This window comes from Muscardinus avellanarius (assembly GCF_963383645.1).
Source record: "Muscardinus avellanarius genome assembly, chromosome: 16".
NCBI classification, from domain to species: Eukaryota; Metazoa; Chordata; class Mammalia; order Rodentia; family Gliridae; genus Muscardinus; species Muscardinus avellanarius.
Genome location: NC_137802.1, coordinates 1,228,509 through 1,243,736, shown reverse-complemented (window position 1 = coordinate 1,243,736; position 15,228 = coordinate 1,228,509). Strand labels below are relative to the sequence as shown.

The window sequence follows — 15,228 nt, the reverse complement described above, 5'->3', positions numbered from 1 at the left end:
TCCAATCCCGTTAACTTGCTCCTCTCCAGCCCCTCTTCTCATTGGCCGCCGCGCTGCTCCGTCGCCGCACGTGGTCCTGAGCGACAGCCTCGCGGGCCCGTGACGGCGGGAGGGCGGGACTTCCGGCGACGCCGCGCCCAATAAGCCGGCGCCGGCCGGCTGCCTGTGCGGCCGCTCCGCCCCTCGGCGTCCGCCGCCCGCCCCCGGCTTCTCTCCTGCCGCCGCCGCCGCCGCCGCCGCCGCCGCGGCCTGGGCCTCCCGCCGCCAGCATGCCGCACGCCTTCAAGCCCGGGGACTTGGTGTTCGCCAAGATGAAGGGCTACCCGCACTGGCCGGCCCGGGTGAGGCCGCGCGCCGCGGGCCCGGCGGGGGTGGGGCCGCGGGGTCCCGGGCCTGAGGGGCGCGCGGCCGGCCTGGGGTCGGAGCCTGGGGACGCCCCGCGCCGGCCCGGGCTCTGGGCTGCGGGGCCCGGGAGCCGCCCGGAGAGCCGGCGGGGGCCCTGGGGTCCGGGTCGGGGAGCCCCGCGCCCCTCCGCGCGCCTGGGGGGCCAGCCTGCGAGCCCCGAGCGGCGGGGCGGGGCCGGGGGCGCGGGGCTTCAGGATGGAGGGGGTGAGGTCAAGGGGACGGTGCTGGCGCGTCCGCGGCGCTGGGGCTGTGAGGGAGGGAGGCAGGTGTGGCGGGAAGGGCTGTCCCCGGCTGTGGGGGTCTTTGCGGGGCCTGAGAAGCCCTCTGTGGGGGCTGCGTGGTAGGGGACCGAGGGTCAGGGCCAAGGGGATGATGGAGGTCCGGTGCAAAGGGGTGGGGACTCTGTTCACAAGGTCTCTGCGCCGTGCGTGAGGCACCAGAGCCTGGAGTGGGGGTTCGGGGGACCCTGGCGCGGGGGGAGGGCGGCTGCAGGCTGGGGGGCGCGCCTCGAGGGACTTGGGCTCCGCTCCGGAGGAAGCAGGTCCAGTGTGCGAGGTGTGCAGGGGGATGGGGCGGGCCTGTCGGGGGCACAGCGCCACACAACAGTTTTTGTGTTCCGTGAGGGCTCCCGCTGCCGCGGACTCAGGGTTGTGGGATCTGCGTGGTGGGCATACGAGGCGTTACACGGAAGCCTGTTGGCCTCCAAGGATGGGGCCGAGGAGAGGCGGTGCCGGGAGGCACGCCGGGCCGTCTTCAGGTTGCCTGGCTTTGGGATGCTTCTGTGGGAAAGAGGGTGCTGGGCCAGGGTGCTCCCGGGCAATCCCAGTGGCCAGAGACTTTGAAAAAGGATCTGAGGGAGCAGGAAGTTGGGTGAGCGGGCCAGTGAGGTCCTTCCAGCAGCCACTCAGGAGTTGAAAAGGCAGCTGGGGAAGGCATTATTTGGGGCCAGAGAAGACACTCCATCCTGATGTGCTTGCACTCATTTTCTTGGAGGACAGAGACCAAACTTTACAGGCACGTCCCTCCTCCTCCGTCCAGTCCTCTCCTGTCCAGAGCTTAGTTCTTCCTTCCCTAGGCCCCCCTTCTCCAGCTCAGAGAGCCCGGAACATTTCCAAGCACCTGATTGGAAGTGAAGGGGCTGCTAGCCTCCTGTGGGGAGGTGACTGACAGCTGCAGGAGCCCATGGGCCTTTGGGGAGAGGGTGGGACTTCCTGGATGCTCAGGGCCTGTCTCCTGCAGCCCACCCCCACCCTCTGCATCCTTGGAGCTGCCAGCTGCATCCTCTGGGAGCCCGCCTTCCTGCCCTCACCTTTGCAGGAGGGGTCCTGGGGGAGGGTCCTGGGAGTTCACAGAAGCTGAGCTGGGCCCCGCCCCTGGTTGCTTCAGGGGCCGTATTTGGTGTTCCTCAGGTAAAGCACCTGCCTGGGAGCCAGCCTTCTTCCTGGGGAGGGGCGGTTGCCCAGGTCTGGGACAGGTTTGCAGTGGGAGGGGGAGGATGTGCAGAGGAATGCAGATTCCTACTGGAAGACTGCTGCATCTTCCTGGGTTGAAGGCTCCCCTCCTCCCAGCATGCTTTTCAACTTGCTGGTTGCTTAGTGATTTCCTGGGTCGAGGTGTGAAGCTGCCTCATCTTAAGCCACCCCCTGACTGGCCTCTCACTGCAGATCGATGACATTGCCGACGGTGCCGTGAAGCCCCCACCCAACAAATACCCCATCTTCTTCTTTGGTACGCACGAAACGTAAGTGTCCCCAGCCGGGGCTTGGCTCCCGCCCTGCCGCGTCCTGGAGGCCCGGCTCGCCTGAGACCGCCCGTGGTTCCTCTCTCCAGAGCCTTCCTGGGGCCCAAGGACCTGTTCCCTTACGACAAATGTAAGGATAAGTACGGGAAGCCCAACAAGAGGAAAGGCTTCAACGAGGGCCTGTGGGAGATCCAGAACAACCCCCACGCCAGCTACAGCGCGCCTCCGGTGAGTGCCGGGCCCTCTCCTCAGCAGGAGCCGCCGAGCACACGGGCCGAGTGGCTTGGGATGGGCGCCCTGGGTGCTGAGCAGCACCCTGTCTCTGCCCACTCCACCCCAAGAGCACCTCCGGTCAGGACAACCACAGGCGCCCCCGGACTGGCCGGCGCACGGTCCCCGATGAGAATGGCCCTCGTGGAGGAGGCTGTGTTCTGTTCTGCTCTTGTTGAGTACGGGGCTGAAGCACAGTGCTCTCTGAGTTTTAATGGTGGGACGGACGGACTGGCGTGCACAGGCTGGCCTCAGCTTGCGGCACTCTCGTCTCAGCCTCTCTAGGACCGGAATACAGGGCTGTTCACCCGCAAGCCTCCACTCGCTTACTGATTTATTGGTGGTCCTGGGGCTGAACTCGGGGTCATTCTCCCGCTGAGCTGCACCCACAGCCGTTTTATTTTTTGTTCACTTTTTGTTACTGGGGATTGAAGCCTGGTGAAGTCTACCACCGAGGCACAGCCCAGACCTTTACTTTGGAACGGGGCCTCGTCAGGCTACTGAGAGTCTTGCTAAGTGGGCGAGGCCACCCTCGAGACTTCACGTCTCCTGCCTCCGCCTCCCAGCCTGAATTTACAGTAGGCTGTTGTACGTCTTCATTTAGTTTCCTCACTTGGTTTTCGTAGTGGAAAATGAACCCGGGAGCATCCACCCTCTGAGCTCCACCCCGGCCCTATTTTATTTTTAATTTTAAAACAGGGCCTCACTGGTTGCAGAGGGCCTCGCTAACCTGCTGAGGCCGGCCGCAAGCCTGGCCCTCCTGTCTCAGGCCCCAGGTACTGACGGGGCTGGTGTGCGCCACTGTACGTGGCTTGTAGTTCTCATAAGACTGTTTCTCAGGGAAACCCAAACAACCCTCCTCTGGCCCGTTACTGGTCGATTTGGACTCAGGAGCATAGGCTCCGAGTTTGCTTCGTGGATCCAAGCATTCTCTGTCAGGTGGGAAGAAGGAAATCACACCTGGGGATGGCTCCATCTCTGCAGTACTCCCCGCCCCCGGAAATGTTCTGGGGAGAGAAGGAGGTGTGAGCAGAGAGGTCTCCATGGGAGGCCAGGGAATGCCGGAGGGGGGGCGGGGTCCTTGCTGCTGTTCCCGCCGCTTTAGAGAATTCTGCGGAGTCTGGGGGACAGGGTGGCCGGGCACTGGGGCATGGGTGTGAAGTTCGGGTAGGCCGAGAGACCCGGCCACAGTGTAGGGGTGCCCACCATGGGTGGGGCGGGGCAGCGGCCGTGGAGGGGCTCATGGCCTCGTCCTGTCTGAGAGCTCGGGGGGGGGGGGGCGGGGGTATTCCACCGATGGCTCTTGGGCCTGCATGTGAGGCTTGTGGGCTGTCCCTGCCCGGCCCCACCTCCCCAGGCCTCCTGTGGCTCTGAAGATCTTTTCCGGCCCCAGCTCCAGGTCTCCTTGGTTATGTCCAATGCTTATTACCTCCCGATAAATCATCAGACCACTTAATATTTATTGGTCACCAGTGGCTGGTGAAGTGCCGCCTGCCGCTGCGGAAGGGAGCGCAAGCGGCGCACCCTCGCACTGAGCCTCTGCTCCCCGGCCGGCCAGGCGGCCCTGGGTACTGGCGCAAATCTCCACTGTTCGGTGCATAATCCAGATGTGCTTCCACGTGGCTCGTGTGTTTAGAGTATGGGTTCCTCGGCCACCTCCTAGAGACGGAGATGGAGCGTTGGGCCGGGTCTGGCACCCTGACCAGACGTTGTCCTGTGTGCTTGTGGTGCGGCCAGTGTGGGATTACAGCGTGTGCCGCCGCACCCGACCTCAAGGATACTGATTCATACATCGCTTCTTCTGGTCATTGCCATATTCATTTAATAATTTCTTGGCAACTGATCCATTCCGATACACGGAGAATAGCTTCATTTTTTAAAATATTTTATTTTAGCCGGGTATGATGGCACACGCTTGAAGTCCCAGCATTCATGACGCTGAGACAGAAGGATCCAGGTTCGTGGACAGCCTCAGCTACTTAGTGAGGCCCTTTGCAACTTAGTGAGACCTGTTGCAAAAATAAAGGATAAAAAAAAAAAAACAGGGCTGGGGTGTCGCTTTGAGGTAGAATGCCCCTGGGTTCCATCCCCGGTACCGCAAAAATAAAAAATAATAAAAGTAAATAAATAATAAATAAATAAGTTGTCTTATTTTTTGTGGTGCTAGGGTTGATCTCAGGGGAGTTCTACCTGTAAGCTACATCCCCAGCCCTATTTTATTTTTTTATAATTCATTTATTTACTTATTTATTTTTTGCCAGGATTGATCTCAGAGGCATTCTACCTCCAAGTTATGCCCCCACCTGGTTTTATTTCTTATTTGGACACAAGGTCTCCGTAAATTGCCGAGGCTGGCTTTGAACCCACCATCCTCCTGTCTCAGCCTCTCAGGTACTGGGATTGCAGGTGTGAGCCGCCGTGCCGGCTCACTGCGTTCTGGACTCAGGATTCTAATCCCCACCTGTTCCATGGCGAGCAGGGATGAGCTTGGGGCACTTAACCGGCTCGGCCTCGTGGAATCCTGACGAGGCCTGTGCCTTCCGCAAGAGGCCCTTGGTCCAGCCACGCGGTCCCCTATGTTCTAAGCTGCCGCTGCCCGTGGCAGGAACTGTCCCTTCTCTGCGCAGTCGGGATGCTCCGAGGAGAAGGACAGGCGTAGGCCGCACAGCCCAGTGAGAGATTCCTCGCCTCGCGTTTTCAGTTTGGGGCCTGACCTAAGTATTACCCTTTTTAATTTTGTCAAAAATCGCATCAGCAGGGCCCTTTCTCCGTTCGAAGGGCCCCGGCCACGGGGGAGAGGGGAGACGAAACGCGTCCATGTTGAGCGGCAGGGTCATTTCAACACCTGGTTCTCATTTCTCTTGTGTGTTGAGCCGGAATTGTTGGCCCAAGTCTGGTGGGGAAGAATAAAGGGCTTCATACAAGGCGCCTGGGGGCGGGGACTGGAGGGCGGCTGAGGTCCGGCCCCTCCCTCTGCCCAGTCCTGCTGACCACCGCCCTCACCCACGTTTCCGTCCTGTCCCGGAGTTTCCACGCTGAGGTGCAGAGACCTCACTCAGCGCCTGGCCGCCGTGCGCGCCACCGCGCGGGCTGGGCCTCTGCCAGGGAGGGAGGGCTTGCAAGCTCCTCTGCCCTGTTTGGCCCTCGATGCCTCTCCTGGCCTGGCCAGAGAGCTAGCACTCTAACCCATCGCCTGCGACTGGTCAACCCAGGAAAGCGTGCCTTTCCTTTTTTTTTTTAAGGAGTACTGGAAATGGAACCCAAGGGCACTCTACCCCTGAGCTATACCCCCAGTCCTATTTTTTATTCTTTAGTTTGAAACAGGGTCTCACTGAGTTGCAAAGGGCCTCACTAAGTAGCTGAGGCTGTCCACAAACCTGCGATCCTCCTGTCTCAACCTCCCAGATGCTGGGATGACAAGTGTGTGCTAACACACGTGGCTCCAGTCTTTTTTTTATCTATTGTGTAGAAACAGGGTCTCGCTAGGTTGCGGGGTCTCAAACCTGCAGTCTTCCTGTTCCAGCCTCTCAGGATTGCAGGCACGCACCACCACACCCACGCCAGTTCAGTTCTCATGTGTATGTGTGTGGTGCTAGGGAGTAAAATTTAGGGGCGTTCTATCTCTGAACTACACCCCAGTCCTTTGTTGTTTTTTCTTACTGCAGTATCGTGGATTGAACCCAGGGGCTTTCTACCTACTTCCAAGCTACATTCCCATTTCTATTTTTGATACTTTATTTTGAAACAAGGTCTCACTGAGGTGCAGAGGGCCTCACTAAGTACCTGAGGCTGGCTGTGAACCGCGATCCTCCAGTCTCAGCCTCCCGAGTGCTGGGATGACGAGCGTGCCCGCCACGCCCGCCATGAGTTCTAATCTTAACCTCAGCCCTCTGCAGCCAAAACCGCGATCCCCCTTGCTGGGACCTGCAAACTGGGGCACAGCTAGGCTGACGTCACGAACCCCACAGGCCCGACATCAGTGCCCACATACCTACTCCATCTTGCCCGTCTGCCCACGTTCTCTGGCTCCCCCGTTTGTAAAGTAAGAAATCCATACCTGACACCTGAGACCCCAGGGCGGGCACTGCCCCCGGGTCACGTCCTGGTTGGGCAGTCTCCACGACTCCTAGTGACCCCTGGTCTCCACCCTCCCCAAGCCTGTGAGCTCCTCAGACAGCGAGGCCCCCGAGGCTGACCCGGCCGGCGGGAGCGACGCGGACGCGGACGCCCGGGGGGTCATGGCCGTCACGGCAGTGACCGCTGCGGCCGCCAGCGACAGGATGGACAGCGACTCAGACTCCGACAAGAGCAGCGACGCTGGTGGCCTGAAACGGAAGACATCGGCACTGAAGGTACACGGCCTTTCCCAGCGCCCCCAGCAGCCTCCTGCGGGGCGCGTGCGTGCGTTGCTGGAGATTGAACCCACGGGTGTTTCCTCCAGCCTGCACCTCAGCCCTCTCTTATCTATCTACCTATTTATCTGTCTATTTTGTGGTACTAGGCGTGAACTCGGGGGGCTTCTGTCTCCAGGCTGCACTCCTAGACCCGTTTTTAACTTTTTATTTGAAAACGGCCTCACTAAGCTGCCGAGAGCCTCACCGGGTAGCTGAGGCTGGCTTTGAATCTGCACCTCTCCCGTCTCCGCCTCCCTTGTGCCACCACGCCCGGCTCAGTTTTTTGGTTTTGAAACAAGGTCTCCGTATGGTGTTGGAGTCTTCCTAAGTTGCCAAGGCTGGTCTCCAAGCACGATCCTCCCGTCTCAGCCTCCACAGTACTGGGATCGTAGGTGTGCATCACCACTAACATTCAAATTGCATTCTTAGCAGAGTTCGAGATAAAACTCAGGTGCCACAGAATTCACTCTCTCGAAGTATACGAGTCGAGGACATGGGGTGTATTTAAAGGGCTCAACACTGTCATCTCTTACTAGTTCTAGAACATTCTCATCACCCCAAAAGGCACCCCATCGCCACGGGTGCTCACTGCGTCCCTTCTGCAGCCCTCGGCTCCCACCTGTCTGCCTCCTGTCTCGGGGCCTGCTGTGGGCATCTGCTCCTGGTGGGGCCGCGCCCCGTGGCCTTTGTGTCCGCGGCCTTCCCTAGCACCAGTCCTCGGGCCCACACAGGTGCTAGCGTTGTCAGCGCCTCGCTCCCCTTCGCGCCCGTGAGACGTTCCGCTGTAGGCAGGGGCCGGGTCGTGGTCACCACGCGCTGACGGCGCGCGGGCCCCCACTGCCTTGTGTCTTTGTTGGAGCTGCCGCTGTCGTCTGCGGATGGATGCGTGTTCAGTTCTCTCGGATATAGGAAACATAGCCCTTGCTGGTGTTTTTATTTTCTTGTGATACTAGAAATTGAACCCATGGCTATTCTGCCCCAGCGCTTCACTCCCAGCCCTATTCTTTTCTTTTTTTTTTGGTGCTGGGTATGGAACTTGGGCAATCTGCCTCTAAGCTACACCCCAACCCCAATTTTTTATTTTTGAAACAGGGTTTTACTAAGTTAAGGAGGGCCTCACTAAGTAGATGAGGCTGGCTGCGAACCCAGATCCTCCTGTCTCAGCCTCCCAAATACTGGAATTAAAAACGTGCGCCACCACACTTAGCTAGCCCTATTTATTTTTATTTTTATTATTTTGTGTGTGTGTGTGTGTGTATGGTACTAGGGGTGGAACCCAGAGGCTTTTCTACCTCCGGGCTATACTCCCAGACCTATTTTGTATTTTATTGGGAAACAGGGTCTCACTAAGTTGCTGAGAGCCTCACTCAGTAGCTGAGGCTGGCTTCGAACCTGCGCGATCCTCCTGTCTCAGCCTCCCCAGCGCGGGGATGACAAGCGTGCGCCACCACGCCAGCTCCTGGCGACCTTTTAAAGACCCTCCCTCCACGCACAGCCCCATTTAGACCGGCGGGAGCAGAGCTTGTTCCCCAGCCCCCGCCTTCCCGTCAAGCGCGTAGCAGCCTTTCCCTTCCAGATGTCTGTCTCCAAGCGAGCACGAAAGGCCTCCAGCGACCTGGACCGAGCCAGCGCGTCCCCGTCAGAGGAGGAGGAGGAGGAGAGCTCGTCTGAGTCGGAGAAGACCAGTGACCAGGTAGGGGCGGGCGGCGGCTCCGGGGGCGCGGGGTGGGCGGCGGGCACCCACAGCGCCTTTCCTCCACCCAGGACTTCACGCCCGAGAAGAAGGCGGCCGTGCGGGCTCCGCGCCGGGGCCCCCCGGGAGGACGAAAGAAGAAGGTAGAGCGTTCCGCGTTGTGTCCGTGTGCCGTATTCACAGCCAGCGTGTGTGCGTGTGCGTGCAGAGCTGTGGGTGCGTCTGTCCACGCGCCAGCATGTTGTGTAGGTACAAATGTGTCGCATATGCAGCAGAGTGTGTACAAGTGTTCATACCCACGCGCCTATGCGCTGTGTGTGCGCACACGTGCGCTTCCGATGGGCTAAGGCAGAGGGTGAAGGTGGAGGAGAGTTACCTGTCTAGGTGGGCCTCCACGTGAGGCGTATTTATTTTTGCAGTATAGGGAATGGGACTCAGGAGCATTCTCCCCCAGCCAAGTCTTCAGACCCGTTGTGCTCTTTTTTACTTTGAAACAGGGTCTCACTGAGTTGCAGAGGGCCTCACTAAGTAGCTGAGGCTGTCCACGGACTGTGATCCTCCGGTCTCAGCCTCCTGAATGCTGGGATGACAAGTGCGCACCACCACGCCTGGCTCCCATGTGTGATTTTGTATAAAAATCCTGCTACTGGGCCAGGTGCGATGGCTCACGCCTGTACCCCCAGTGACTGGGAGGCCCAGACAGTAGGCTTCCCAAGGTTTGCTGACTTCAAACCTGGGATCCTCCTGTCTCAGCCTCCCAATTACTGGGATTACACACATGCGCCACCATGCTGGGCTGAGACCCTATTTCATAAGTTAAAAAAAAAAAAAAGCTGAGCCCGGCGTGGTGGCGCACACTTGTAATCCCCATGTTTGGGAGGCGGAGACAGGAGGATCGTGCCGGTCCGAAGCCAGCCTCGCTGGCTTAAGAGACCCTGATTCCAAATAAAAATATAAAAATGGGTCTGGGAGTGTAGCCCGGAGGTAGAAGGGTTTCCAGGAACCCCAGTACCACCAAAAAGAACCAAAAAAAAGCTGGCTGTGGTGGTGCATGTGTGTAATCTTGGTACTTGGAAGGCTGAAACAGGAGGATGACAGGTTCAAGGCTGTTCTCAACACTGTAGCAGCAAGACTTTTCAGCAACCTAGCAAGACCCTGTTTGTACAAAATGCAAAATAAAATAGGGCTGGCAGTGCAGCTCAGGTAGAACCACCCTGGACTCAATCCCCTGGACCCCCGCCCAACAGAAAGATTGTGCCTGGGGCACACCAGGGCTCTCCTTTGCCCTACTCTGCGGGAGGAGGTGACCTCAGTAGGAGAAGCCGGGGCCTCCTTGACTCTCCCAGGGCATGCTTTAGAGATGGAGGAGGGTTTGGGGGTTGCGGGGCCCCTCGGGTTCCTGACTCCATCTCTCCCCAGAAGGCGCAGTCAGCCTCTGACTCCGACTCCAAAGCAGATTCCGGGGGCGCCAAGGAGGAGCCCGTGGTGGTGGCCCCCGCGAGGGCAGCGTCCTCCTCCTCCTCCTCGCCCTCCTCCTCGGACTCAGAAGAGTCGGTCAAGAAACCTACGCGGGGCCGGAAGCCAGGTAGAGCTGCTCTTGTGGCCCCGGGGCGCCGGCTCTGCTCGGGCCGTGGCCCCCAAGACACGCACCCCTTCTTCTCTGCAGCCGAGAAGCCTCCCCCAAAGCCCCGAGGGCGGAAACCGAAGGTGGAAAGGCCCCCGTCCTCCTCCAGCAGCGACAGGTGGGTGCGAGTCCCGGGCACCTGCGGACGTGGCCGGGGGCAAAGGGCCCCGTCCCACGGCCTGTCTGCCGCAGCGACAGTGACGAGGTGGACCGCATCAGTGCGTGGAAGCGGAGGGATGAGGAGCGGCGGCGCGAGCTGGAGGCGCGGAGGCGGCGCGAGCAGGAGGAGGAGCTGCGGCGCCTGCGGGAGCAAGAGAAGGAGGAGCGGGAGCGGCGGCGCGAGCTGGCGGAGGCAGAGCGAGGCGAGGCCAGCAGTGGCGAGGAGCTCCAGGACGGCGAGCCTGTCAAGAAGCGCCGGGGCCGGGGCCGGGGCCGGGGCCCGCCGTCCTCCTCTGACTCAGAGGCTGAGGCTGAGCAGGAGAGAGAGGTGCGTGCGCGGCAGGGTCTGCGCCCGCGGGGCCAGAGCTGGGCGCCAGGGCAGAGGCCTGCCGGACAGAGTTCAGGTTCTGGCAGCAAGGACTGACTGTGGCTGGGTTTTCTTCTCATGGCTGCTGGCGATGGACGCCAGACCCAGGCGTTCCCGGCAGCTGCCAACCGCTGAGGCACACCTCCTGCCCCTTCCCTGGTGTATTTATTTTTCGTGGCACTGGGGATTGAGCCTGCGGCCATTCTCCCTCTAACTTCATCTTCCAACCCTATTTATTTATTTGTGTGTGTGTATGTGATACTGGAGATGGAGCCCAAGGGCATTCTACCTCTGAGCTACACCCCCAGCCCTATTTTTCTGTTTTATTATTTTATTTATATTTATTTATTTTTGGTGGTACTGGGGTTCCTGGAAACCCTTTTACCTCCCAGCTACACTCCCAGACCTATTTTATATTTTTATTTGGAATCAGGGTCTCCTAAGCCAGCAAGGCTGGCTTTGAACCAGTGCGATCCTCCTGTCTCTGCCTCCCAAGCGCGGGGATTACAAGCGTGCGCCACCATGCCCCGCTTTTCTTTCTTTCTTTCTCTCTTTCTTTCTTTCTTTCTTTCTTTCCGGGTCTGGGGATGGAACCCAGGGGCATTCAACCTCCGAGCTACACCTCCTGTCCTATTTTTTATTCTTTATTTTGAAACCGGGTCTCAGTGAGTTGCAGAAGGCCTCACTAAGTAGCTGAGGCTGTCCACGAGCCGCGATCCTCCTGTCTCAGCCTCCCGAATGCTGGGATGACAAGCGTGCCCACCACGCCCGGCGTTATTCTTTATTTTAAAACAGGGTCTCACTAAGTTGCAGAGGGCCTCACTAAGTAGCTGAGGCTGGCTGTGGACCCAGACCCTCCCGTCTCAGCCTTCTGAGTACTAGGATTACAAGTGTGCACTACCACACCTGGCTCCCCCCCCCCTTATTTTTGGAAATGGTCTCATTGGGTTGCTGCTTGTCTCACTACTTGCCGAGGCTCTCCTGTCTCGACTCCCAAGGACTGGGTTGCAGGCGTGAGCCAGCCTCCTGGCTCCCCTCTTCTGTTCTAGTGGTAGACTTGAAAGGCTTCCGTTGAGCAGGGGCATTTGAGAGGGAGCCTGGGGAGGGAAACATTCCAGGCAGTTGTCCTCACTGTGCAAAGGCCCTGGGGTAGGACAGCCTCGCGTACTGCCAGGACAAAGGGAGCCAGGGGTGGGGGAGGAGACGGGCAGGCCACACAGCGTCCAGTGGGATTTGAGCACCTGGGCCGAGGTTGGTGCCGCCGTGGGGAGGAGGGAAGTGGCCGACTCGGTGTGTCCGGTGCCGTCCTCCGGGAAGCCGTGTGGGGCGCCAGGCCACTGTACGGTGGGCTCTGCGCCCACCCAGCTCCCTGATCCCCGCATTCTGCAGTGTGGCCCAGACCCCACGCTGTGCCTACCTTGGGGGAGGCAGGCCCAATGCCTCTGTCTCTGCGGCAGTCCTTGTCACCAGTGTATCAGGAGGCCTGTCCCCGTGCCGAGCGGCCTGCAGGAGTGGGGTAGTGCTGCCCCTCTGTCCCGCAGCCCTGGGCTGGGGGCCCGAGGCTGGACGCACGCTTCATCCCCAGCCAGCCCTGCGCCATGACAGCCCCTGGGGAGAGAGCAGGCTCTGGGACAGCAGGCCCCAGGCCGACACCGCACCCCACCTCACTCCGCTGTGTAGGCCAAGAAGCCAGCCAAGAAGTCGCAGCCACAGAGTGCAGAGCCCACGAGGAGACCCAGCCAGAAGGAGAAGCCCCGCGCCAGGTGAGCCCCAGCCCCTGCCACAAAGCCCCAGGCACCCAGGGCCCTCGGAAGGCCCTGTGGGGCTGGCCCAGGGCTGCTCAGCACCCCACAGTGCTTGCGACATGGCCCAGAGAGCCACCCGGCTTTGATCCTAAGGCCCAGTGAGGCGGGGGAGCCGCCCACTCGCTGGCTGGGCCTCCAGCTGTCTCTAGCCACGTGGCCCCGAGCTGCCAGCGTGCAGGGCGGATGGGGTGCAGTGGCCTGTGGGCTGCCCGTCGGCCCCACTCGGACCTCCTAGCCGCTGGTCCACCAGGAGAGAGCTCTGCCTTCACACAGGGGAGAGCCCGCGGGGTCGACTTCCCACGGAGGACGGGAGGCCGTGGGCCGCGTGGTGTTGGCTCCTGCCCGCGGGGTGCGCACCAACCTCCTGGGCGCAGGGCCATCTGAGGACCCGCCTCTCCACAGGCCCGGGAAGGTGGAGCGTCCCCGCAAGCGGTCGGAGGGCTTCCAGCTGGACAGGAAGGTGGAGAGGAAGAGAGGTGAGCGTGAGACGAGGCGGCCGGGGGCGGGCTGCCCCGGCTCCTCCAGGGCGGCGCCCCTCAGGCCGTGCTGTCGTCCTCTCACCCAGAGCCTTCCGTGGAGGAGAAGCTCCAGAAACTGCACAGCGAGCTCAAGTTCGCCCTCAAGGTGGACAGCCCGGTACGCGTCCCGGTGCACGCTGGCCGCCCTGCCTGGCCGGGCTCAGACACAGAGGCGCACCCGGAGGGCCCAGGAAGCGCCCGGCATCGGGCCTCCCCCCGCGCGCAGCAGGGGCCTCCTGGCCTCCAGGCCCCTGGCCTGGCTGACCTCCTCTCTGCCCTCAGGACGTGAAGAGGTGTCTGAGCGCGCTGGAGGAGCTGGGGGCCCTGCAGGTGACCTCTCAGATCCTGCAGAAGAACACAGACGTGGTGGCCACGTTAAAGAAGGTACGGCGGGGCCTCCCGGCCCAGCCTGGCATCTGTCTGTCCCCCTGTCTGTCGAGCGGGTGGCCTGGGCAGGCGAGCCTGGGCGAGCTGGGCTTCTTGGTGCGCAGATTCGTCGCTACAAAGCCAACCCAGGCGTGATGGAGAAGGCAGCAGAGGTCTACACTCGGCTCAAGTCACGCGTCCTGGGCCCCAGGACCGAGGCGGCCCAGAGGGCAGGCAGAGCTGGGGCTGAGAAGGCGGAGGCAGAGACCGAGAAGGCGGAGGAGAAGCCGGCCAGGCCGCGGGTCACCGAGGAGAGGGCTGAGGACGAGCCGGGCACTGGTGAGCGCGGGTAGCCCTGGGCCTGCCCCTCCCAGTGTCCCCTGTGGCTGGTCTTGGGGTGCTGCCTGCGTTGCCGGGGCCGCCCCAACCCACCCTGCTGAGGTCTGGCCAGCCTGGGGTAGCGTCCCCGCCCCGGGCTCTCCCTGTCCACGGCTCCACCCACATCCCTGCCCCTTGCTGCTTCTCGGGCTGGTGCCTGCGGTCGAGGGCACTGCGACCCCTGGGGCACGGGCACCTCGAAGGCCCCTCAGCGCACCCTCCCCATGTGGAGGCCTGGGGAGCCGCAGAGCAGACAGGCGGCGGGGACAGTGCTGGGCTACTGTGGGCAGGGGACGCACACTAGTGGCCGCTGCTGGACCGTGTGAGGAGGCAAGGGCCCTGACCAGAGCCCAGCAGAGCGCCGTGACCCTTCTGCCCCCAGATCACACTGGCCCCGTGAACGGCGAGGCCGCCTCCCAGAAGGGGGAGAGCGCGCAGGACGAGGAGCAGGACGGGCGGGACTCGGAGGAGGGCCTGGGGCACCACTCCTCAGAAGACCTGCAGGACGAGTGAGTGCCCCGCCAGGGCTGAGCGCGGGCCGGCAAGGCGTGGACAGGCTCTGCGCTTCCAACATGCCCGTGGCCCCGGGGTGGCGGGGACCGGCCACAGCGCGCAGGCCTCGGCTCGGAGGCACATGCTCACCCCTCTGCGTGTCCCCAGCAGCCCGCGGGAGGGCCGCGACCCCGACAGGCCCGGGAGTGGCCAGCAGGAGCTCGAGCGGGCACAGCTGGACTCGGAGTCCCTGGACGAGGAGAGCTGAGCCGCTGCCGCCGGCCCTCGCCTGCCGGTGTGCCACGGAGCGAGGCGCTGGGGCCACGTGCGGCCTGTTTGTATCTGTCCCCTCAGGGGTTTTCTGCCTAATTCTGTGATTTCCAACCGACATGAAATGACTATAAAGGGTTTTATAATGAAAGATCATTTTATTGGTTTCCTAGCGGCGCAGGTGCAGGGGCGCGGGGCCGTGGGGCCGTGCGGGCGGGGCCTCCGAGCAGGAGCGGGGACTTTGCTCCCAGCTTCTGGCCCAGCCCACCCGGCTGCGCAGCAGGCTGCCGGCGCATGGGCCTGCTCGCGGGTGGCAGCAGGCGCCCAGGCAGGAGTGAGGTGGCCGGCCAGCAAGGGCCCGCTCTGGCCACCAGAGTTGGCCTTCCTCGAGGCCCCTGCCTCCACCCTCCCCAACCTCCTCCCTGTCCCACAGGGCCTTGGGGCTCCATGACGGCCAGGCAAGGCGCACCTGGCACCCCTGGGAGTTGTTCCTTCAGCAGTGGCCACTAGCGTGCGTCCCCTGCCCATAGTAGCCCAGCGCCGTCCCCGCCGCCTGCCCGCTCTGCGGGTCCCCGGGCCTCTGAGAAGGGTGCCCAGGGAGGTGCGAGGTTCCGGGGCCGCTGGCTACTCCTCACTGCAGTGACGCAGAGGCTGAGTCCTGGGCACCCATCCTGTGGGCGGGATAGGGCCAGCCCCAGAGGTGGGCCGCCCGTCACCTGGCAGGTCATCAGGGCAGCCGAGGGCCG

General features: G+C 61.8%; 1 protein-coding gene across 1 annotated transcript; it reads left to right on the top strand.

Moving 5' to 3' along the window:
* Positions 1-269: 269 nt before the first annotated feature.
* Positions 270-14,480, top strand: HDGFL2 (HDGF like 2; the record flags this gene model as incomplete). The annotated part of the gene is made up of 16 exons (XM_080712868.1): positions 270-341; positions 2,070-2,146; positions 2,236-2,374; positions 6,574-6,768; positions 8,387-8,503; positions 8,575-8,646; positions 9,923-10,088; positions 10,170-10,245; positions 10,320-10,614; positions 12,334-12,416; positions 12,861-12,934; positions 13,024-13,094; positions 13,259-13,360; positions 13,468-13,681; positions 14,103-14,229; positions 14,384-14,480. The coding sequence occupies 16 exons, from the start codon at positions 270-272 to the stop codon at positions 14,478-14,480; spliced, it is 1,977 nt and encodes a 658-aa protein (XP_080568994.1).
* Positions 14,481-15,228: the final 748 nt, after the last annotated feature.